General features: G+C 42.1%; 1 protein-coding gene across 2 annotated transcripts; it reads left to right on the forward strand.

Moving 5' to 3' along the window:
- On the forward strand, positions 1–25107 carry FAM168B (family with sequence similarity 168 member B). Of its 2 annotated transcripts, none has more exons than XM_066557006.1 (7): positions 1–61; positions 6600–6680; positions 10600–10683; positions 15763–15905; positions 16812–16989; positions 18726–18855; positions 20160–25107. In XM_066557006.1, the coding sequence occupies exons 2-6, from the start codon at positions 6611–6613 to the stop codon at positions 18836–18838; spliced, it is 588 nt and encodes a 195-aa protein (XP_066413103.1). In that variant the 5' UTR covers positions 1–61; positions 6600–6610; the 3' UTR covers positions 18839–18855; positions 20160–25107. The 2 variants fall into 2 exon arrangements, with proteins under 2 accessions (XP_066413103.1, XP_066413104.1); XM_066557007.1 differs by lacking the exon at positions 1–61 and adding an exon at positions 99–180.
- Positions 25108–25117: the final 10 nt, after the last annotated feature.

Genomic DNA, 25117 nt, shown 5'->3' on the forward strand with positions numbered 1-25117 from the left:
CCCGCACGCACGGCCGAGCCAGCGCCCGCCGCGCCGCCCGCACGCAGCGCCGCCGCTCACGGTGAGTGCGGGCCCGGGAACGGGGGGGACGCGGGCGGCCACGCCGGGCCCGCCCCGCTGCGCCATCCCGGGACAGCCGCGGCCCGCCCGGCGGAGGGGAGCCGCCTCCGGCCGTAACAGGTACCTGCGCAGGGCCCGCGGCCTCCCCGGCCCACTCGGGGCACGGCGGGGCCGGGCGCTGGCGGCATCGCCCGGGTGCGAACTCGGTGCAAACGGAGCGCGGCGTCATGAGGGCTCCGGCCGGCTGCGCCCCGGGGCTGCGGCTGCGTGCGGGAGCCGTGCTGGAGCCGTGCGGGGGCCGTGTGTGCCCGCGGCTTCGGGAGCTGCAGGCACCGATCCCTCTCGGCCCTCGGCGGTCTCTGGGGAGGCGGAAAGGGAGGAGGTACTAACGGGGCTTGCTGTGCTTTTCTGCATCGTCTGGAGCCGTAGGAACAGCGGACAAATGGTGAAATCAGTGCTGTGAGAGAGGTAAAAAGTCAGGGTTCCATGAGGGCAGCCAGCCAGCTCTCAGGGCAGATCTTCTTCTGGTGGTGTTTCTGCACGACTGTGAAAATCAGGAGGAAGAAAATAAATGTGTTGCAGAGGAATGCGCAAATTGTCTTACGGTGTTTGCATTATCTGTGGGTTTTTACATTCACGTCTGTGAAACTTGATTTGTTCTTGAATCTCCGTGTGCGTGTTCCCTCCTGCGAGCAGACTTTCTGTCTGCTCTGATGCGATTTTGCTGCAAGATGTGTAATTGTCAGTGTCATAAAAGTTCCACGCTGGTAGAATTCAGCCTTTCCTGCGCGTTTGGGGTGGTAATTACACATTTTAACTCTGAGGTTGGAACGGAGGAGGGCTCGGGAGGCTTTTGGAAATTCTGTGTCCGTTGTGGTTTGTGACACTTTCATGTTATTTCAGAAAATAATAGGGAATAAATTGAAAATTAATGTAATGAAAAAATGCTTTCTAGGATTTTAGGAAGAAGCAGAGCTCTGGGGCTAAATGCAAGTTCTAAATACAATTCTTTCAGGTAGTGAAGCTGTACTCTTCCAATTTGATTTTTTTCTGTTTCTCGTAGTTGATGAACTTCCCTAAATTTGGCGATAGACAGTCTTCTATGATTCTTACAGTAAGGACTTGGTGATTTGAGGACCTGTTTGAGATGAGAATACCTGCAAATTCGAAGTTATACAGGAGATGCAGGGATTGGAGCTGGCAACTTCTATCCCCTTGTGCCATAGCAACAACAGAAATTATAGACTTAGAGAAATATTGTGCAGTTTGTTTAACGTTTCCATAAGTTAGAGCGGTTTTTTTGAAGAAAGGAAGGTTTTGATAATGTTCTGTGATAATTTGAAGACTAGAGCAGTGCCACAATGTACAAATGAAGTTGGATCACAAGCAGGATCTTTGTGTTATGTTTTCTGTGTGGGTTTTGTTCGTGTGAATGACACATGAAACTGTGGAGTCTTTCACATCTGATCATGTTGTCTCCGTCCTTACTGACACCGAGCACAAGCAGTGTTGGTGTTAATGTAGGTGTATTTTACATAGGAAAACACCCCTAACAAACCCTTGGTAGATCAGGCTTGCAGGTGAGAGTTGTATTCACTAGAAAGGATTGCAAAGCCTGAACTGCTCCATTCCTGGGTTTAGGCTTAGGAAAAAAGAGGCATGCACACAAAACATGGAGTGCTTGGAGGTGTCTTATTCTTTCTCTGTGACAGCATCTTGTAACTCAAGCAGGGGAGGAAGGCTTGCATGGGAATGAGAGTTCCAGCTTTGTATTTTACTTTGTGTGAGCTTTGAGCAAAGTTGATAACTGTCCTTTTCTTGGCTGTGGCTCTGCATCCTCAGTCTGTGCTGTCACTGTCCAGTCCTGCTCCCTCCCTTGCACTGGAGCTGGTCTTGGCCATCTGGGGGTGTGTCTCAGTTTTCTCAAGCTGATAGATGGAAACCAGCAATCCTTTATCCAAACCTCCTCCATCAGAGCCCAGGATCCTGGCAGGCAGCTTATCTGCTCAGCTGGTGAGGGGTCCCAGTGCAGGGATTGCATGGCAGCTCTGTGAGCACTGATTCCAGTGCCTGCTCTCCTGGGCTGCCACAAACCTCTGCTCTGCTCTGCTCTGAACAGGCTTCTCCTCCTTCCTGGGAAATTCAGAGACTGCTTTTGAGGTCTTTGGATGAATGGAAGGAACTGAGTGCTCCCTGCCTGTACCAGAACAGCGTGGGGTGCCTTGTCTTGGTCTTTATAGCATGATCCCCCCTTTTTTAACTAATTCTGAGAAAAGTACCTGCTTTTTGGCCTTGGATTTGCATCCAATGGCCTGTTTGGTGGCTGAAGGTTTAACAGAACATAGTGTAACCAGACTTTAATTGTCAGTTATTTGAAGAGTGAAGTGTCATGAACTATTTTCTTTGTTACTTAGCAGTGGAAATTACTTCTTTTACATTACCAGGCTCTTATGTCTTTTACTTGTATTATGCTTTGACTGGAAGTCAAACGGGTAAAATGTAGAGTGTTATTAAGATGGTAAGTAACTTAGCAAGTGCAAATTGGGTCATTTGTACAATTTCATGGCAAATGGCATTTTGAAAGTGTTCCAGAATGGATCGATGTTAAACACTGCAGTGGCTTGGTGTGTGTGAGTCTGCTTCAGATCCTAGAAGGAAAGCATTACTGGGCCACAGCAGTGTGCTTTAGTCAAGGTGTTTGGTGATTCCTCCCCAACTCTTGTGGTGGAATTGTCATCAAAAGAGCATTAAATGGCATTTGGTAGATTATTATTCTGGTATGTGAAAATCAGGAGTAACAAAATGCATGTGTTGCAAAGGGATGTGCAGTTTGTCTCACAGTGTTTGCATTGATCTGTGGGTTCTTACATTCATCTCTGTGAGATGATGTTTAAAAGCAGAGTTCCCTAGAAGCATGCTTGTCCTGGGTGTAGCAGGAAAAGCTGTGTGCAGAACAGATCCAACTGGGAGTGCTAGAGCTTCAGCATTAGCAGCGCTTGGCCTTTGTGCTCAGCTTCCCAAAACCTGGGTTTGAGAGGAGGGTGGTTGTCCTGGTATCTGCACCAAGATGAGATCTCACAGGCCTGATGAGAACTCAGCTTGATTGCCTGGCTTTAGCAAGAGTGAAAGGTGAAGGTTTGCACTTCCCAGCATCCTTGTGCACTCTTTAATCAGAGCATCTTTAATAAGTATGATTGCCTTCATTTCAGCTGAAAGAGGAATTCATATACAGTTAGCTCTGTGCAATTTATATACAGATGATGCACTGTAGACACTGATTTGCATATTCATTAACATGAGAATGCTTTGGAGGGAATGCCAACAAAGCAGTTGAAAGACACAAATTCTTTGGGTTCCCTTTATACCAGTCCTCCCTAGTGTTTGATGTGGACTTGGAGCATTCCAGGGAAGTGGACTGCAAGGTTCCACATCTCAGTGTAACAGATGCCCTTCCAAGTCAAATTATGGTAAGAGTGGGATGATTGCAACCACTGGGTAATACTACATAATTATACTTACACATGTTGGGTCCTTCAGAGCAGACCTGAAAATAATTATTTTTAATTAGAAGTGGTCTGACATTTTGTCTGCATTACAGACTCTGAGCACTTTGTGTAGGCTGGTGGCTCTGACTTGTCTGTCAGTGGTGAAAGTACATCCCTGTCCCACCAAAAGTTGAATTAATTTGTGTGTGAGGAGTTGGAAGCACAGATTCATTTGCAGTGGAAGTGAACAGCTTGAAGCTACCAGTGTTATAGGGGTTTTTTTCCCCCCTTACTTAGATGGAGTTCCTCTCTGTCAGTCTGTACTTCCTTTGAGATCAGGTCTGTGTTGTCTGACATTTTCTATCCATTTCCTCCTCCTCTTCATTTTTGTGTGGCTCCTCTTAAGGCCATCTCCCATAGTGTATGTCCATGTGTTGCTCTGCAGTCCTTGTCTACTGATATTTCTAATAGTTGGGATGTTTTTGTGTATTTAGCCTAAATATTCACAAGAGGCCCTTGCTGGTTTTCCACCTGACAGTTTTTTGTTCAGTGCCATTCAGAATGGTGAGAAGGTTCCAGAGTCTTTTCTCCTAATTGCTATGGGGACTGCAAGGAGGAGCAGCACATTTGTGGGATATGAGGCTGTGGGAGAGCACTGTGTTATTTGAGTGGAAAGGTTTATCCATCTCCTTAAGGCTTTAACCCCATAACTGGGAAATGCTGAAACCAAAGTGAAGCTTGAGCCCCTAAGGATTTTGTAAATTTACAGACAAAATCAACATTGAAAGAGGAGCAGAAATGCACGTGAGAAGAAAGTGCAGGGAGATATAAAGGGAACAGATTGAAAGTTTACAAGTAAGTGAGAGTTGTACTTGAGGGAGAAGGATACACTGAAGAAAGTAAGGGAGAAAAGAGCAGCCTTGCTAAAAGAAAATGCTGCTCCAGCAAAATACACCTGTTGATTATGGCACAGAGTTAATGCTGCTAAAACTCCACAGGGCTTCAGTGGAATATAGCACTTTAAGCACTATATATAGCACTATATTTAGGCACTTTTTTATTCTTGAAGTATAGCTTGCTGTAGAACGTTTTCAAAGAGATTTGTTTCAAATGGCTCTAGGTGTGGGTCAGGTGATTAAAACATGCTGCTCTGGGGAGCTTTATTCATCCTGAGTGATGTAAATGGCAGCTTGTTTGGTTTGTAGCTCAGTGGATTCTGTTTTCTTGATGTGTAATCACATATGAATCTGAATAAAAAAGGCAATTCTGTGTAAGTAGTATTGTTGGAAAGTGAGAGGAGGAAGCCCATGAAACTGATGAATCTTCTAATTATCTTATATTGACTTGGAGTGTTTTGTGAAACCTGGTTATGAACTTTCTGACAGCGCTTCCTGATTCCTAATTTTGCACAAATGGCAATTTTATATCTGTTGTGTACCAGGTGCTGCTAATTCTCTTGGCACAGAGCTGGTTTTAGTGCTCCTTTAAAAAGCAAACTATTTATGCTTTATAGAGTCACTTACCCTGGGTTTATCAGTGCAGCTATACTGATAAACTCCACTTGGATTCCTGCCATAACATATCCTGTAACTAAGGTAGTGCATGTGTAATTAAACTTCCTTGTTTCATAAATTTCATTTACAAAGTTTCCCTAAACTGTGTTTAACTGCTTAACACCCAGTTGGTTTAAGTAAGACAGCATCTTAAGATGTAGAAGAGGAAGTTCAGGTGTCAGCTATTAGCAGTTAATAAGAAAGTCTGGTTTCATAGAGTGTCTTTCTGTCTTGGGTGCTTGCAGGAAGAATTATTGAATGTCCTGAGTTGGAAGGGACACACAGGGACAATCAGTCCAGCTCCTAGCCCTGCACAGCACCCCGAGAATTCCACCATGTCCTGAGAGCATTGTCCAAACATTCCTTGAGCTGTGTGAGGCCTGGTGCTGTGGGCACTGCCCTGGGGATCCTGTTCAGTGCCCAGTCACCCTGTGGGGGCAGAACCTTTTTCAAATACCCAATGGAAACCTCCCCTGTGAAGGTCTGTGTATAGAAACCTATAGATCTATATATATGAAAACTTCTCCTGGGAGATCTGTGTATGTCTGCCTATATATGCAGAAAGTCAGATGATTGAAGATACTGAGCTTTAAATATGAAGGATTTTTTTCTAAAATACTGGAATAATGGTTGCAAACAGTATTCTTGTATGAGGCACTTAGAAGCATCTTCAATGCAATTTTATTTTCCTTGGTGTTTGCATACAGAGTTCTTTTTGAAAAGGGATTTGGTTTTATTCCTGTGGGTGATGCTGGCTGTAGGAGCCTGGGTTTTGTGTGAATGCATCATTCAGAAATGACTGGACAGGACTGTTGGCTTGTCACAGGCTCTGAGGAACTTGGCAGGAAGTAAACAAAGAGATGTGGGCTGGTCTCTAAATGCACAGAGCCTTTTGCCACTTGCTTCTGTAGCAGTTGGATGTTTGATAATTTAGTGCTGGCAAAGGACTGGAATGCCAGGCTCCAAGTGCCAGTAAGAACAGACCATGAGTATTTATTTGCATCCTTTGGCTAGAGGCTTCAGGAAAGAGCTGGGAAGAGAGCAAGGGTGGTGGATGGCAGAGAGATGCTGAGTGATTGATAAATGGTAGAGAGGAGCGGAGTGATTGGTAAACGGCAGGGAGGTGCTGAGTGATTGACAGATGGCAGGAGGAGAGGAGTCCAGCACAGGAGAACCCCTGCAGTGGGTTTGGATCTGCACACCACGGGGCAGCTCTGGGCTATGGAAATATTTTGAAAGCGTGCTCCACAACAGGGAATGTTTCATTCCTGAGACATTCTCTGGCTGACTGAGGGTTAGGATGCTTTGAAACTTCTTCCTGCAGTGATTCTTTCCTGCCTGTAGCTACAGTTTTAAAGTTGAGAAGTGGTGGAATTGCTCCTTTTTCGTTTGTTACATTTTCTTCCAATACTTGTTTCCAGTTTCATGTTAATTGTTGCAATTTCAAGCTTTGCCTACACTGAAGTAAATCCTATTTTTCTTTCTTTATTTCCTGATTCAGTTACTGAAATCATGAATCCTGTGTATAGCCCGGGATCTTCTGGGGTTCCCTATGCAAATGCCAAAGGAATTGGTTATCCAGGTAAGCAGCTCCGTTTTCTGCCGAGTTTTGGTTACACTGCTCTTTGCTCATGGTCAAGAAGAAACAGTCACTTATGAATGCCTTCATGTAAATCTGTCTTGGGATTGAGATGAGGTTGCTTTTAAATTTAAAAAGTGACATTTCAAGAGTGATGTTATTTCTTCTGTTATATTTCTAACTTCAGTATCTCTTCCAATGCAGCTTATTTTAGGAGTTCTAATAATTACGCCCTGCAAGAAGAGGAGGCAATCTATTTCTGCTGCCAGTTGACTGGCACTGTTAACCTTTTTATCCTCTAATTCTTGTTCATGCTGTCTGTTCTCTCACTGCCCAAAGCATGACATCAAAGGTGGCACCAAGAAAATGTTTTTGAAACGGAAATACATTTAATTTATTGTTTTATCTGCTTCTCATTGACTTACAGTTTTTCATTAGGTTCCCCCCCACCCCCCATCTCCTAATGTATGTGCAAGGAGGCTTCATTTCTGATGTCTCTATAGTCTAAAAGTTAGTTGGATGAGGTAAAATTAGATTTGGACAGAACTTTCCAGGAAGGCTGAAGAGAAGCCTGGGTGCCTCTGGGAGACATTTCAAGCAGCATGTCTTGATGCTGTCTTTTTTTTCTGTTATCTGACAGAAGGGAGTTTCCATCCTGGGAGAGGCTGCAGGGTCTTTTCTGCTCAGCTTTGCATTTCATAAGAAGTCAAACTTCTTTAGCTTTTACAGGGAGGCAGTTTTATGATTTAGTTGGTATCTGTGTTGGGAGGCAGAAATTATTCTGTGCTGCTACTGTTTATATTCTTGGTAGCTGTACTATATTTTCCTAGTGGTATTTACCATTCCTAAATCTGTTTTTCACTTTGGGTAATGCACTAAAATTCATTTTCCTGTTCTACTTTTCTCTGTTCCTCCTTCTAAACAGTGGTGCATGAATGAATTCTGCTTATTGGCTTGATTGTCTCAAAAGCATTTTAATTTTTTTTTTTTTTTTTGCTTTTCATGTTCCTCAAACTAGTGTACCTCCCTTGATTTCTACAGTATTTATAAGGGAAACACAAAATGTGTTTCAATGTTTTTAGGTCTGTTGAGCGACTGGAATGGTGCAGTAATAAATTATAAAGCTGACACTATGTAACCATAAGTCCTGCAGGATGGTTTTACTCTCTGAGTTATAAAGGCTGTAGTAATCTTATAACAAGGCAAGCAGCAGAGGCTTACTAATTAATGTAATATATGGGGCAGTAATTTCTGTATTTATAATGGATTGCTTTTTCCAGCCTTTCCTTTGTTTTAGATAAAGATTATTATGGATTATTTGAATATAACTTCATATCTTTAGCTCTGTTCATTTTCTAAACTCAGATTTATATTAGCCAGGTTGGGATTTGTACTTATCAGTATCTACATATTGCATTGAGGCTTTTGTCTATACTAAACTAAGTTGTATCTTAATTTATTTAGGACAAAATACTATTGTAAATTCATAAATAGCAGTTTAAACAACATTACAATCTCCAATATCTTATTCTACTATTATATATACTAGACTATATTTTTAATTATGTAAGTACTTTGGTTGCTATTCTGCATAACTGAAATATCTGGAATTGAAATAGAATTGTTGCAGAAGTGCCTTAAATGTCATGCTACAAGGTGGTTACTTAGAATTCTCCCTTGCAGCAGTTGATGTGTCAGTTCATGCAATTTTGACCCCTAAATTCAGCTTAGTCAATGATGTGTTACTCCATTAGATAGTTTGCTGAGTGCCTGGTCCAGGCTTTAAGATTGTGGGATAAATACAAAGCACATTCTCTAAAATGAAAAGTAGAATTGCATTTTAGGATTTTTTTTAAATGTTGCATGACTAACTCCCTCTTCTTTGCTTCTCCTAAATTAAAAGCTGCAGATTCTCCACTCCAAATCATTGCATTTACATGGGTTGCATGGTGATAGAAAGTGAGGAACACAGCAGTAGGTGGAATGCATTACTGAAAGGCAATGTGTTTCTAAAGCTGTTGCATATTTAATAACTGTTTATATTATACTACACCTATTTTAGACTGTTGGATAGTTTTACAGCAGCAAGAAATCAATATTCAAATGTTCTATATGGATGGAAGTTCCTTGTAGAAGCTAAAACTGCTGCTTGTTGTAGTTACATTTTCCACAAATGACCTGTTTCTTGTGTAGCTCAGTGCTCCTCAGTGCACCTAAAGCTGTGAACAAAGAAAGAAAGGACTGAAAATGTTTCCCACACACACTGTTGCACTGTGTAGTGTGTTTGAGTAAGGTTAAGTTGTACTAAAGCTTTGCACCAGCACCTTGGGAGTTTGAAAACTGAAGAGCTATTTACACTCTGAAAATTGTTACGACTTGGAGATGTTATTTTTAACTTTGATTTTTAAGCCTAAGGCTTTTCTTAGTCTTCTCCATGCTGACCACCTCACAGTAGTGCCAAGTGTATGTCACTTGATATGTTTACAGAGTGCTTTACAAAACTGGGTTAGCATATATAGTCCTGAGCTAAGTAATTCTTATTGTTGGGAGTAATTGCTGAGGACTCTGGGGTTCATAGTGAAATAAAAACCCTTCCCATTTGAACAGCAGTTTAAAACTGAGCTCTGAGTCTGACAGTGGGTATGCAAATATTAATTGCCTTTTATCTGAAGGAGCTGAAATCTTTCTAAGTAGAGAGCAGAACGTGGTAGGAACTCCATCTTTCTGAATACAGACATTACTTGGCTTTACAGATTTGAATAATGTAAATAGGTTCTTGGGAAAACTAATAGCTATGATTAATTCAGAAATTTCACTTAATCTGAACAAGCTTTGTGTCTTTCAGGTAACAAGCTTTTGCTCGTGCTGTGTTGTGCCTTACACTGGAGTATATCACAGTGTTCTCTGGTGCAGAAGTGTTTCACTGTCATTTTGCCAGTACCTCTGTGAATCACTCGTTACTGCTGTCACAGTGTGTGTCTGAACCTGGGGAGCTTCTTTAGTACCCAGTGTAGTAGCAAATATGTGTCAAATTCAGCAAGCAATTTGGGCTGCTACTGCTTTGTACTTTCTACTTGAGATACCTCTGATCTGGAGAGCCAGAGTCACTCTAACTTCTAGGGATTTATTTCTGTGAAAAAGTCCATTCAGATAAGTACTGTATGTGATGCCTTTTTGGGGGCTACCTAAAAACAGAAGGCAGACTGTTAAGGGAATCAAAAGTTACATTTATTGAAGGGCCTTAAGGTACCCAGGGTATTCAGGGCAGACAAAGCCCCCCAGGGGCTACACCCAAAATGGACCATGGCTCACAGGTTTTCACACTTTTGTAAGTTTGGTCCATTTGCATATTGGAGGTTCATCTTCCAATTCCAGCTTCAGGTAATGAAATCATTTGCCTCAAGTTTGCTCCCCCCAACTCACTTTTGTTTCCATCTCTGGGGCCTGAGGCAGTGAGGTGTCCTTTATTGCCAGGCCTGGAGGGGAATTGTTTTTTCTGACCAAAATGTGAAGACAGTAGCTAATACTCTATATGGAGCTTAGAGCTAGAAAGTAAAGAATTGCAGGATTACAAATATATGAAAAACACAAAAGTGAAAATCTTAAGGCATTGTTTGTATGTCACACCAGGAGGAGGAGTGCAGGACAGTTACACAAAACTTGGTTTTGCAACTAACTTAAGAGTTACTTGACCAACAGAGATGGCTGGAAGAGGGCTGTAAGAGAGAATGGACTTGTGAAACCATAGCTGCTCTCTTCACTTAGCATTCATCTTCAGGGGGCTTGGCAGAGGAAGATTGCAATGTTTTATTTGAGGAGATGTGATTGAAGGCTGTTGGCTTGCCTCAGTTAAAGCATGTGCAGTGGAGCTTTGAGAGTAAAGTCAGCCTAGAAGGTAACTGTGGTGTGTTCTTTCTCCCAGCTGGCTTCCCAATGGGCTATGCAGCGGCTGCTCCTGCCTACTCCCCCAACATGTATCCTGGAGCAAATCCTACCTTCCAAACAGGTATGTGGGACTGGGGGCTCACAGCAGGCACTGGCCTTTGCAAGGGGTGGGAGGCAAGAATGAGGAAAAGCTCACAACAACACTTCTACTGTGGGATAAGTTTTATATTGCCTTGAACATGACTCATGAGGAATCATCTGATAAATTAAAAATATTATAATCTTAAGTCATACTGCATGCACCTTTCAAGAAGGGAACACCTGAGGTTTTAGCTGTTTTTTTCTGTATTTCCAGATGATTCTTGAGGTTTGCATTGCATTTCTCTTTGCTGCTTCTTTCATGGCTCTGCTTGCTTTGCATCCTTCTGGTCATTTCCAGATTCCTGTTTTTTCTTCTGTCTATTATCCTCAAGACTTTTCTATTTTATCCCTTTCTTAAACTGTATCTTTCCAAGTTCAGCTTGCTGGCTTCTCTCTGCCCTTAGGATTGTCTTGCACAAGCTGATGGTTGCTGGATAAATTCACCGTTGTGGATGCAGGGCAAGGACTCAGGTTACTGCACTTTCATGGGTGTCATTTAAGGAAGGGAATGGGATGAGCCTAGCAAAAGGGGAGTGGGAAAACAAACAAGAACAAAGCACTCACCAAAGTTTTTTTTGTGTAGTTCTGCTTTCACTAGTAAAACATGATTTTAATGTGCTAGTCCTCAAAACAAAACAGAAGCTGGTAGTGTTTCATTTCCACTTAAAGCAGGAACATGCTGAGACAACAGTGTTCTCCCTATGGTTATTTTGTATAGGAAGGAATTCCTTACATTGCTTTGTTAATGTAGAGCTGGGCATCCTCAGAACTCTTCCACTTCCATGTATCATGCCAGTTTTCCAGAGCTACATGTGGCACAAAACCAAATCTGTCCCTGAATGCCCTTGTGTAATTTCTGGCAGTAGGAAAGGATTCTGCTTGAAATTGGGAATCTTATGCTGTGGGAGCTTGCTTGGTATTGAAGTTCAGTTTGTAATGGTTGGACTTCATTAACTACCAGGAGACTCTTCATGGTATGGCAGCAATTAGTGAGACAAAAGACTCATGTAAAATGTTTCCCTGCAGAACCTGTTAAAAGTGTGTAGCTTTCCTTGGAACTGTGTGGGATTCTGTTGGTACAACCTCTGTCACTGTTCAGTTTGCTGCTTAGAGGCAGAATGAGTGCAGGCTTGCACTTTGTCTTGTCTTTGGCCTTGAATTTAAAGTAAGGAGGCAGATTAATGTTAGAGATAGCAGAAACTAAAAAAATCCAGTCCCATGGCTGGGTATTGCCACTGTGCCAGTATCATATCTGGTGATGCCAGCTTGCATCTGCACTGGATTGCTCCAGAGCTCACCCTGAGAGCCATGTTCAAGGGAGAGCAGTTCCCATCGGGGGGATCCCTTTGCTCAGGTGGCAGAGCCCCACGTGGGTTTTGATTATTTGGATTATTTCTGTCAGGCCTCAGTTTCACTGCCTTCTGTGCTGCCCTGCGTGTATCCTGCAGCTGTGCTGAGCAGGAGCTGCAGGCTTTGATGCTCGGAGCAGGTAACTGAAGGTAGCTCCAGTCCTAGTACAGGCTGCAGTTGGTAAATCCTGCTGCAGGAAGCTGAGGAAAAGCTGCATGGAATCAATTGAACAAACCATGGGAATTCTGGCAAAGATTCTAGACCTGTTAGACTTAGTCATGTTGTAATATTAGTTTGCATTGATTAATCTTGGAATATATCTCATGCTATATACCAAAGTCAAAGAAAGAACCTTTTCACTTCTAAGAAAAAGAAATAAATAAAGATGCATAAAAATCATATTCTGCCATTGAATATCATTAATTTTTTAAAAACTAGTACTGTGAGTCTTTATTGCTGTTGAATAGGAAGTACACTTTTATTTCAGAGCTAAGAATAGCTTTCATTTTTAGCTGCTCTTCAATCTGTGAACAAAAGTTCAAAATGTACAGACCTCTAATTCAGGCAGATAACAACTTAGAGTACTTTGTCCTAACAGCTGGGATGTTTTTATATCTTTTTTTAACCTTTCTGATGTAACAGCTTGTTTGTAGAATCAAAGCTTTTGTAAATTCATACTACACAGCAGTATTTGAATGTGCTGTGCCACTGCTGTTACAAAAGGGTGCTTTTTTACAGGTAACTGTCTTAAATTACTGTGGTTTTGACTTCTCCTGTCATTTACTGTTAAGGTCTTTGTTCCATATTATGGAGAAGAAAAAATGGATGCAATGGCAGAATACCTCTTGTGCAGATTTACCCCTTTGCAAGAATGAAAGGGAAATTGCCTGTGCAGCTGCATCAGTGGGTTTTTAGAATGAAAGTGGGCTTCACTGAGGACATGGTTGCAGTGATTCTTCACATTCAGCATTTTGTAGCTGAGGTTTTCACCACAAATAGCTCTCCATACTAATAGAAGTTACTTCCTCAGCATGCTGGATCTGTGAAATACTTAGGATCTCTAAAAGCAGGAGTTCAGAGTAAGTGCTGTGGTAGAGCTTTTTTAAAGGTAAAAATTCTATTACAAAGAAACAGTCAACCTATTTCTTTGTTAGCTAAGCAACTTTTAGTTTGAAGGGTGTCATGAAATTGCAAAGAAGCCCAGACTTCTTCAAGAAGAATGAAGGTCACGTGTCATCATGCTGTTTGCACAGGCTGATTTTTGACAGCACAAATGCCACAAATTCTCTCTGCTGTACAACTTCAGATCTGTTCTCTATATTGAAGTCAGCCCAATCCAGGCAGTTTTTAAAATCAACCTGATCTCTACTCTGATACTCTTTTTTTTTTTTCTATAATTACCAAGTGTCTGTTCTTTCTTGCACTGCCTTGGTACTAATTTATTCAATTCCAACTAATTACAAATTGTACCTGTGGATGTTGTGTCTCCCACTGTGGTAGAGACCTGCATGAAATCCAAGATCTTTTCACAGCAGCACAGGAAGGGCCTTGATGCTTTCTCCAGACTCGATCATGCCTGTTGTGTTAACATGCCTGAATGTTAAAGCTGTTGGATGCTGCTGCTGAGGTGTTCATATTCCCACTGGCCATGGAATAATCTTGGGAGTGTAGCATGCAGAAACATTATACATATTATAGAAAATATATGTATAAACATTATGTATAGATAGATATGTATCAGTATATCACAGTCTCCTCCATACCTCTTCAAGCCCTTTTTCTGACCCTGAGACCTTGTCTGATGAGGGCTGGAGAATTAAGGAAAAGCTGTCTTTGGGCAGTATGAACCAGCAGTTGCCAGTTATCCCTCTAAAAATTCCACAGTTCCAAACATTTACAAAGGCAGGCTGATTTTGGGGGCCTTGTAATAGGAATGCCAACCACATTCTGAGGGCATCTGAAGTCTTACTGTAGTATAAAAGCAATTCTTAAGTGATGTTTAAGGATATGTCTACATATATAATACTCAAAAAGAAGATTTAAGGATCTTAGTGCCTTCCAGGTTGAATTTGCAGCTGCACTGAACTTTGCAGTGTTTGTGTTTTAAAGGTACAGCATTTCATGTTTATTTTAGCCAGTTCAGAAAATGCCAGAAAACAAACAGAAATAAAGGTAAGTTGAAGTAGAGGTTGCAGATTCTGTCTCTGTTCTCTGAAAATCCATCATGAGGTTTTTAGATGATTTTGGCTTTTGAAATTCTTACTCTTGTGCTGTATCATCCCCTACAGCAGGTTTGTTGACTGCTGCTGTGTTTTGCCAGTATGATTTGGGGCTGTGTGGAGAATTGACTGGCACATGTGCTAAGTCCCCCTATGCAGGGGTGCTCCCTAATATGCCACATCCTGGTATTTAATGTGTTATTATGAAAATGTGCTTTTTGCCCTGTATCCACAGACTTGAAAAATAAGTGGTGCAAGTACACAGTTACCTTTTCATGCTTAGTTGACACAGCCAAATACTGTTTCCAGTCTGTGGCCAGTATTAGGCAAATGATAGACCTTGTGCTTGGATATTGGGACTAAATGGAAGTGTGGTGTTACATTTTTGTTAAATGGCATGCTGTGTCTCACCCCCTGAAAATGTACAGTTTATTCCAAGCCTGTGATCCTCCCCTGCAGTACCATGGATCTGTAATTCCATTGGTCCAAGGCTTATTCTGCACCCACTTTGAATCTCCCTGTTAGGCTGTGGGGGGACACCACAGATTCTCTCTTGGCCCTTTTCCCCCTAAGCTCTCCCTCTCTCCCCCTCAGAAGCCCTGCTGCTCCTGGGGGTGGGACCCCCAATAAACCCTCATTAATCAGCACCCTCAAAAGCCATGTGGAGTCTCCTTGCCTGCCTGCTGCTACCAGTGAACATCCAGCTTAGGGGCCCCCAGGGACTCCCCAGGGATCCCTCAAACCAACAGCTACAATGAAGTACTCCCATGTGAGTACTTCAAGAAATCCTTCAAGAAATTCCTCCGACTGCCCTGGAGGACTCGAGACCCTGTCAGGGGGCTCAGAGACCTTGGCACAAAGCCCAAGACCCCTCTGCCTTTGATCTTGACCCATGGAAAAAATTACCAACCTTATATGAGGATTTAAGCCACGAAAGTTTAAGTAGAATGATAGTGTATTTATCACAGGGTGAAAAATAGATTTTTTGAGGTTTTTAGAATGGGAGTTCAGGAGGCAAGATAGAGGAATCTGGGCATGTTCAGTCTTCCTCCTTCTTCTTCTTGGCCTCCATCTTCTGCTGTGATGGTGGCACTTTTAGATTGTTTAGAGTAGAAGCTCACTGTCTAACATAGGTGATAGGTATTGGGAAGTTATGGTAAATAATGTAGTTTTTAGTATAAAAAGATAGCACCACCTCTGAGGTGAGCAGTGTGCCTCTGTCTGACCTGCCAGACAGATCTCAGCAGGTCAGAGAAAGAATGTTCTAGATAAGAAACAATAAACAACCTTGAGAATGAGAACAAGGAATCCTGACTCCTCCTTAGACTGCCAGGCTGGGAAAAGAAGCTTGTACGTATCTCAGAGTCACTGTGGCCAGCAGAGGCTCTGAGACCCATGAAGCTTATGGAGCTGGGGAGTATGAAAATGGTTGCAGCTGCTTCTGGGAAGCAGCATGCTCAGAGTGTGACTGCAGGTTTCCTCTGTTGCAGGTTACACGCCAGGCACCCCGTACAAGGTGTCCTGTTCACCCACCAGTGGGGCAGTGCCGCCCTACTCATCCTCACCCAACCCCTACCAGACTGCTGTGTACCCAGTCCGAAGTGCCTACCCCCAGCAGAACCCGTATGCACAGGTACGTGGGCAGAGCCACACAGTGCCTCTGGGGGCACCTCTGTGTCCCTGGCATCTCTCTGGGAACTCTGAACTTTGCATCTCATTCATTTCTTTGTGCATTGGGAGAATGTTTAGCTGCCTGCTGTAAGAATTCTTAGTACAGTGATTTAGTGTGTGTGCAGTTTTACATCCTCTCTTGCCTGACAGTTACTCAGCACTTACTGGTAATGTGCTCACTTTTTGAAGAGACACTAAATTCAGCAGTTAATCAGAACCTGCTGGATCCTATAACTACCAGTGTCCTGGTTTTTTTGTTTGTAAAAATTATCATAATTTTTGTTACAAAGTTTCTGTTGTAATTTCACAGATTTACCAAGTCTCATGCTAGGGAAGCTGTTGAAAACTATTACAAAGGATAGAATTAAGACACTTCAGTAAATATGATATTTTAGGGAAAAGTTGGCCTTCTTTGTGTAGTGGAAACTCACCTGGCATGTAAAGACTAGCTGAAGAGGATTAATAAGCATGTAATATGTTTTACTCAGTCTGGTTTGTGTACTTGGATTTGCCAAAAACATTGGATTCTTTTACTAAAAGCAACTGAATAAAAAGTTGTGAATTAATGAAAAGTTCTGTTATGGATTAATATATGAAAGGGATCAAAAGGAAGGGAATGAATGAGCCCTTATGGTTGAGCTACTAAGGTCCCTACTTCACATGTTATGCTAAATGCCTTAAAAAGGGATGAAATGTTAAATTGCAAATGAAACTATTTTAATAGTTACAATAAATGTTTCAGCTTCTGCTCTGTAAATTCGTTGCATTTAGAGTAATACTTTTATTTTATGATACATTTGTGAAAGAAGCTATCATTTATCTACAGATACACTGTAATTACTTCTTGTACTGTTTTTTTCCCCAACAGCAAGGCACTTACTACACACAGCCTTTGTATGCAGCACCACCCCACGTAATCCACCACACCACAGTCGTGCAGCCCAATGGAATGCCAGCAACCATGTACCCTGCTCCGATCCCGCCGCCCCGAGGGAACGGGGTCACCATGGGCATGGTGGCTGGGACCACCATGGCAATGTCAGCAGGTGGGTGCACTCACACCAGGCCTTCTTCTCAGTGCAACTCTCCTTTGAGCCTGGGAGGAGCACAGCTACATTGCAAAATGTGATGCCACAGGTGCACTTGACAAAATGGTGCAAATGTCAGTTCAGAAGGACTCGTGCAGGTCGTGTGTCTTCACAGATTCACAGAATGACCAGGTTGGAAGAGACCTCCAAGATCATCGAGTCCAACCCAGCCCCAACAGCTCAACTCACCCCTGGCACCCAGTGCCACATCCAGGCTTTGTTAAACACACCCAGGGATGGTGACTCCACCACCTCCCTGGGCAGCCATCCCAGAACTTTATCACTCTTTCAGTGAAAATTTTTCCTGATATCCAACCTAAATTTCCCTTGGCACAGCTTGAGGCTGTGTGCTCTGGTTGTGTCAGTGCTGCTGGAGAAAGAGCCCAGCCCCAGCTGAGCACAGGCACCTTTCAGGAGCTGCAGAGAGTGATGGGGGCAGCCCTGAGTCTCCTTTTCTCCAGGCTGAGCACCCCCGGCTCCCTCAGGGGTTCCTCTCAGGGTTTGTGTTCCCAGCCCCTCTCCAGCCTCCTTGTCCCCTCTGGATGTGCTCAGTGTCCCAAGGTCCTTCCCAAAGTGAAGGGCCAGAGCTGGACACAGCACTCCAGGTGTGCCCTCAGCAGTGCACTTCTGAGTGAGTCCAGCTAAGTCAGGGTTTGTTCTTGTTCAGCAGTTCCTATCACCTCTAAGGATGGAGGTACCATATCCTTTTTCCAGAGTTAGTATTATGGGACAGCAGTTTTTCTTCATGTCTATGTGGAATATCACTTACTCTTGCACCCTTTGTTTCTCCTTATATCAGTGTCAAGAGTGGGACTTTCTCTTCCCACTGCATTTCTCTGTGCCACTTGAAAGAGGCAGCCTCTTAGAGCTCAGGAAAATGCCTTGTGCTGGGCTCACCCCTCATATCACAGACCTTCCTTGTCTTGAGATACAACACTTTGTGTGTTTGTACTACCTGCAGGTCCTCTGTGTCATGGGAAATGGTTGGGGATGTCACCTTCCTATTGCCACAGTATTTGGTGGTAGTGTTTTGGAGAGAATGGTGTTTAATCAAAAATTCAGTGTCATCTCTGCGTGTTTGCTGAGGGGATGTCATGCTTTGTTACTCCCTGGGTAATTCACAAAGAAAACTCCACATTCACTCAAGGGATGCTAATTTAAAAATCTAATAAACAGAAGCCATAAGTTTGTTTTGAGATTCTGGTTTCTATCCTGTCAAAGTTATAATTTAATTTGAAAAACTTCAAAACTAGAGGAGTTAGGTGTCACTAACAGAGCTTTCTTTATTAGTGGGGAAGAAGCCTATCTGTAATAATGCAAACAAGAGCTAATTTATTCTGATTTATAGTCAAGTTATCTCTACCATCAAATATTCTTAATGGCATATAAAGCCTGCTGTGGGAAGAGTTGCTTATGTTGCAGGGTTTCTGCTAGAGCTATTTTTGAGTATTGAATATCTTTGTATGCATGGGCCTAAACATCCACTGGGCTACAATGGCCCCCTGACATAAAGGTTTGAAGAAGATTGGGACTGGAATGCAAAGCAATTCTGGTAATTTTGAAGATGAGTAAGTTGTAATTGTCTTTAAAATTACTTCCATTTTTCTCCCCTCTTCTTTTTTTTTCTCTTTTTTTTTTTTTTTTCCTATCTTGTAGAATTTTTGCTTACTTAAAAACTGTTCTCTTCATTCCAGGTACTTTGTTGACAACTCATTCCCCAACTCCAGTAGCCCCTCATCCAGTCACTATGCCCACGTATCGGGCTCCAGGAACACCAACCTATAGTTATGTGCCCCCACAGTGGTGATCATCCTGGCAGTCAGTGTAAGTTGCATTAAAAGCAGTTAATCTTTCTTACAAACAACAGCATTTCAGGTTCTCTGGGGGACATTTTGCAATGGGGGGTGCTTCTGCAGTATTCTAATTGAGCAGGAATACTCAAAAATCCTGCTGGGGTTTCTTGAGTGGTCTGTCTCTTCACAAGTCATGAATCATTTTCATGATGTGTGATTGTCAAATGTGAAAGAATGAGCCTTAAGTTGGCCTTATTAAAATACATCTGGAATTAAATATATTCAGTAAGTTGGAATCATTGGTAATTGTTCAGTTCAGCAGTACTGTGATTCCTAAATTGAATGTATTTGACTCTGTAGTCAAATTACCTGTGATTGGCTAAATATGTAGGCAAGGTGTTTTGCCTTGCTCAGAGGGTGAATATTTGTCACAAGCTGCTGAAATCTTGAGATGATTTGAGATAACCTTGAGATGATTTCATATATTCACTGTGTTTCATGTGTTTCAGGTAGGTATCAGTTCATACTTCTTGCAGTCAGCATGGAAGAAGCATTTTTAGTGTGAACCAAAATTTAGATTGTGGGCTTCTAGAAAAGGAGCTTCATTTTGAAATCTGCTATAAAGTGGGATAGATCTGGGCGGTGTAATCTGTGTCAAACTGACAAAAGGACTCATGTTTTTGTGATACCCACTTAATTTCTAGTTCGTTTGGTTATTCTTAGCATAAGTTGAAAACAGCTTCATTTGAATTAGTGACTTGTCAGACCAACTGAACTTGAAATTTTCACTTTTAGTCCATTTAGTTTTTGACAAAAGTGAGCTTTGTTTTAACTTTTTCTGGATTTCTGTTTCAGCAGTTAGAAGTGCAGAGTTCTGATATTGCAGGTGACCATTCCCTTTAAGTTAGTAATGTAGCAGCCATTCCTCATTTTGCTGTGATGGTACACAGCTGTCTGCAGATCTAAAATGCTTCTCATGAAGTATTTCAGCCAAGAGTCTCACACCACACAAATACAAGAAGTGAAACTTATGCTGCTAATAAACTCATGACTGCTGGTAATTAAATGTAGCACAAAATACCTTCTTAATATTCCATCTTCTACCTTAAAAACAATGGTGGTGCTGACAGAAAGCTGGACTGGACATGACCAGAGCAAGTCCATGTAGTGTGTTCTTACCTCAAAATGAGGCAGGATAACTGCTAGGGCAACATTATTTAAACTTGGCATTTATTGGTGTATGTGGTGCATGCAATGTTAGTGTGTTCTGCCACACTCAAATGGTATTTCACCTAATTGAGAGTATTTCCCACTCTTTTCCCCCTCTTAATGTAGGTTTAAAGATGGGAGATATGCAATCAAGCAATTGAGGTTTAAAAGTTGGTGCTGAAGCCCTCATGCCTCCAACCAGGACTTTCCTTCTGAATGCTTTCAACACTTGGCTAAACACTACTAATTCCTGATCACTGAAGATTTTCCAGTGCTGCATATCTTACATCTTGGAACTCCAGCAGTTAGTCTTAAAGCAAATCCTGTTTTGTGGACTGTCTTGCAATTTTTTAGCTAATTATAATGATAAAAAGGGAGTATAAATTTATTCTGATCCATATCTAGTTGAATGCATGTTAAAACACAAAAACAAAGCTTGCTCAATCTACCTGCAGTGACTGATGCAAAAACCATCATATGCAAATCCAAAGGAGCCGAGAAGTATTTTACAACTTGTATCACTAATGCACTGTTGTAATGTATGCAGGGTCTGACAAGGTAGAATCATGAAAGTGAGTTTCTTTCTAGAATGCCATAACATACATTAGATGAGTGCTTCAGCCTGTTTCAGGTTGATGGAGTTGCCAGTTTCAAAGGGGCATATTTTTGTTTAAGTGATGTGTTCTTTTCAAATTCAGCTAATAAATTGGAGTGACTGGAAAATGAGTCAGACAAGCTGTAGACATCCCGCACACCATTAGTTTACTTCATACCTTTTCATTTTCATTGTATGGAATCAGTGTTATACAGATGCTCTTAAGGATCAGAATTAAATGACAGAGGTAATGCTGTGTGTGCCAGTAAATAAGGCAAACTTCCTTGAGGCAAAACTGGCTCTTAGGAATAGTAGGAGGTGGCATCACCTGCAGAATGAATAGCATGTCCTGGGGAGATTTCTATCCAGTACTATCTTTCAGATAATGCAAGATGTGTCAAAGTGAGACTGCCACACAGACTGATAGAAAAACTCTTCCTTTTAGTTCTCAGTTGAGCAAATTCGTGCTGTTTTTCCTAAAGAATGTTGTAGTCAGTTGAAAACATATGTGCAGTTGATCCAGCTTGCTTTCCAGAAACTTAAGAGGTGCAAGGGCTTTCTGCAACAGAGTTCAGCTGCATGTTATTCTGAGGAAAGCTTGTGTGCCTGATGAGTATGTTAAAGGGGAACAAATCATTTTAACACAATTTCCTTATTATCTACTTGCAGTATGGACTATGGATACTCTGTAGTAGGGCTGCCAGAATATAGAGGGTTTAAATAGCAGTTTCATTTTGGTTTTTTTTTCATGAAAATATTTGTAATTGAAGTAGGAGCCATTTGTTGGTTACAGCCTTTTGATGTGTTTTCTTAGTATTTTCTTTTTTTTAACTTCCTAAATTGCACTTGGAAGCACGTAAAATAAGACTCGACTGCAGATTAGCATTTCATTGCAATGAGTCATTTGTGATATTCTTTCTTGCAACTTCAATTTTTAAAGTACCTCAAAGCAAATGCTGTGGGGATAAAGGGCTAGCCTTGGAACCCATTTGTATACCAAAATTGTTATGGGAGAGATTTTAAATTTTTAAATTTGAATATTGCACATTAAAACCGAGGTTCTTCTTAAACCTGCTTGATTTACAATTCCAGAAAGATGCAATTTTTTTTTTATACATTCTGCCTGCAATAAATTATGCAGTAAATGGATATAAAATGTTGTTCCCTTTTAAGCATTTACACAGAGGTATATCAGGCTGTCTTGTTCTCGTAGGTTAACTTCCATTCAGAATTAAATTTTTTGAAGTTGTGTATCTTAGTTATGCTTTGTTTGGGGTGTTCTGCTCCTGTACAGGTTTGGCAGCTGATTTGGGGTAGCATCAATGCTGATTTAGTGCTGCCATCCCAGTACTCTGCCCTGGTGAGAGGCTTGTGTACCTTCGTACCCCATTGGTGGTTAGAGCCTTCAGTAACTTTATTTTTTTCAGTAAGCACTCTCTGTATTTTGTACCCTTTTTTTTTTTTTAAATAAAGTTTAGGTTTATTTTGCATGAATCACTGTCAGTGGATGGCCCCCTTATTTCTAATGCCTTGAACGTAACTATGTTGTTGGAATAAGTACTTTCAACCTTACTCATGAGCACTTATTGCAGCTTAGGGATTTCCATATGTTTTTATATGGAGCAGAAAATGATCCAAGACAAACTTAGTTGAATGTGTACTGCTTTGTTCAGTGTGTGTAACAATTCCATGTGTGTGTTAGATTTGCAGCTGTGATCAGTCAGGTGTGGCAGAGCACAGTGAGCACCAACGCGGGGCGCTCGTCCTGAGCGTGGTCCTGACCAGGAGCTGAGGGCTGGAGCAGTGCTGTGTTGAGGAGGAGCTGTGAGGGCCAGGCTGGAAGTTTTGCTGTCTCCTGTCTCATCCTCATGAACTAAAGTCATAGGAGAGACCTTCCGTGAATGCTGCAATAGAGAAGTAGTCAAGGAATGAATATAACTTCCTGTATATTTGCTCTAACTTCAGATTCCTCAATGTCATCTTGGAATTGGGCTCCGTGTAGTATTCCATAACACTTAGGCAGTCTCACTTACTTGAGCACTTTTTTTTCTAAGTTGCATGATGGGATTCATCCAGGAGGGAGAAAGTGTACCTTTTCCAAAGGTACTGCACCTTCCAGTCCTGAGCGATTCTGATCCTACTGGGAGGCTGGAGCTCGTCTCCAGGAGTTCTTCTGAAAAGTAACCAAAAGCACAGTGCAGGGGGATGGGGGAATATGTGTATATATAACTATCTCAATGGTATTTTGTTGCAAATAGTAGAAAGCATGGATATAAAACTGCAGTGGGGGAAACTGTACATCATTAAATAGGCGTTTACACAGCGAGGGTCTTACGAAACATTCTCTCCTGCTTTTTATATAACATTCCCTATTTAGAATTCCTTTATAAATGAAAACGCAGTATGTGTTTGCACTAAAGCTCCTCAGCAACTTAAAAGAGCTAGTGCAGTAAAGACATTTCAGATCAAGCTTCTCTTTAAAAAAGAAAACTTTTATGGCAGCTTTATATGATTAAAAAAAAAAGTACTACTATAAACCTGGAACTGAAAATAACTGTTGCAGCAATAACAAAGAGAAGTCCAAGAATTTTTTTTTTTAATTCAAATTTCAAGTGTTGCGTCTAGATAAAAGTATTTTTTAAAAACCAAGGTATTCCCTATGTCAGTAACAGCTGATGAAAATGTCTTTTAAATGTAGCAGCAGCGAAAGAAAAATGGCTAATTGGCACCAAAACCACATAGCCCTAGTCAGTGTGGTGGTGGTACTGAACACCAGGAAGGAAAAGAGACAACCTACTGCTAGATGTTGCTTATGCTTGTTGTAACCCTCTCCTGTTTGGAGTTTCTAGGAGACATGCAGGACTGCTGCTCAAGAAAGCTTCATTTTGAGTGTACTATGCAAGTTAAATGCTTAGATGCAGCTGTAGGTGAAAAAGTCCTTTATTTTCATTGAAGTTCTTCCTTGTATCGCTCCATCCACTGATAAAGCTAACCAAACAACAGGCAAACCAGCACCCACCAGTACCACAGTGTCTGGGTGTTGTCAGGAGAGCTGATGGTTCAGAGCTGTGCTCCAGGGTACTCAGCATGGGCTGCTCTCCTGGAGGGTCCTGCCTTCACTGCTCCTTGGCCAGCAAGGCAAGAGCATTGACTTGGAACCACTCCCCAGTGCTTCACTCAGCACAGTGCTCCACACTGCTCACGTGGGTTTGCTCAAATAGGTCAGCACATCAGTCTGACACCACCACCTAACTCTAGGGTCAAACCAGGGGTGGGAACTGTGTGTTACCACACTCCTGTGTGTGTGAAACCTCCCATCCTAGGAAGGTGAGCAATAGTGATGCTCCAGCTGGAGCTGGAGGCGTGGCACAGAGCCTGTGGCTGTGCCTGCTCCATGGCTGCCCTGGGCTGTGTTTGTGCAGTGCTCCTTAGGATACAGCCCCAGCTTGTGTCAGTCCAGCTTCCTCAGCCCTGGGAGGCAGCCTTTGGGAAGGCTGTAAAAGACGCGGCCATTTCAGCTCACTCACCTTGTTCTCATTCAGAAGTGTCAGTTTCTAATCCTGTGTTGTGTCAGCTCGAGGCTTCCTGCAGAGCCCCTCACACGAGGAGGTGAAATGCCCCAGCTCCTGGCAGGAGCAGGGTGGGCAGTTTGTGCAGGGCTGGCCCAGAGCTGAGCTGGTTCCCGTCTGCTGGGAGGACTCTGGGCACTCTGCAGCCTCTGCCCAGGGTGCTGAGGGCAGCAAGGTGTCCTGTAGGCACCAGGGAGGGAAGAGGAACAGTGGGGACAAGAAACCTTTTCTTGTGCAGGTTGCATATAACACTGAAACATCTGAATTTCACTCCTAGTAAGGGTCCATTTGTGACTTTTACATCTGGACAATTCATGGGCCCTGAAGTTTCAACATCAAGAAAATGAACATGACTTTTCTAAACTGATTGTGACTTTTGGGCACTTAGCAGGCAAACTGGGAAAGCTTTTTTAGCTGGCTGCTGTACAGACTTGTTTTAAGTAGAAGGGATTTGTTAGTGGGTTTTTTTAATTGTAATGCTATTATTGGCTGCCCTCCTGTCCTAAGATCTAAAAAAGTGAGTGCATGCAATGGAAGTACAAGAGGCCCCAGTAATAGTTCTCCATGTTTGTTATGAAATAGACACAGGTTTCCTTTTTATGACTTTTTTTAAAACTGTCTTAGGAACAGTTGTATTGGTACTTTTTTTTTAAGTTTAGGTCAATGTTGTCTTCCAGAATAAGTTTTAAGGCATCACTCACTCCTGCATTGAACTATTGCATCAACACAAAGAGTGGAGATTCCATTCTGAGCCAGTTCAATTGTGAAAATTCATACTTTTTTTTTATTTTTTATGCAATTCAATGAGTAGATGAGCTCAAGTTTAAATTCTTAAAAGCACGTTTATTGTAACAAGAATTGTTATGTATTAATACTTCAGTTTTCAATAAAGATTGACTTGTGTTGCTTATTGTGGTTTC

This window comes from Molothrus aeneus, chromosome 10 (assembly GCF_037042795.1).
Source record: "Molothrus aeneus isolate 106 chromosome 10, BPBGC_Maene_1.0, whole genome shotgun sequence".
NCBI lineage: Eukaryota > Metazoa > Chordata > Aves > Passeriformes > Icteridae > Molothrus > Molothrus aeneus.

Coding starts and splice junctions, on each gene's coding strand:
- FAM168B (XM_066557006.1), top strand. CDS start 6,611: ATGAATCCTGTGTATAGCCCGGGATCTTCTGGGGTTCCCTATGCAAAT. Junction 10,684..15,762: donor AAATCCTACCTTCCAAACAG/GTATGTGGGACT, acceptor CCTCTGTTGCAG/GTTACACGCCAGGCACCCCG. Junction 16,990..18,725: donor CACCATGGCAATGTCAGCAG/GTGGGTGCACTC, acceptor TCTTCATTCCAG/GTACTTTGTTGACAACTCAT.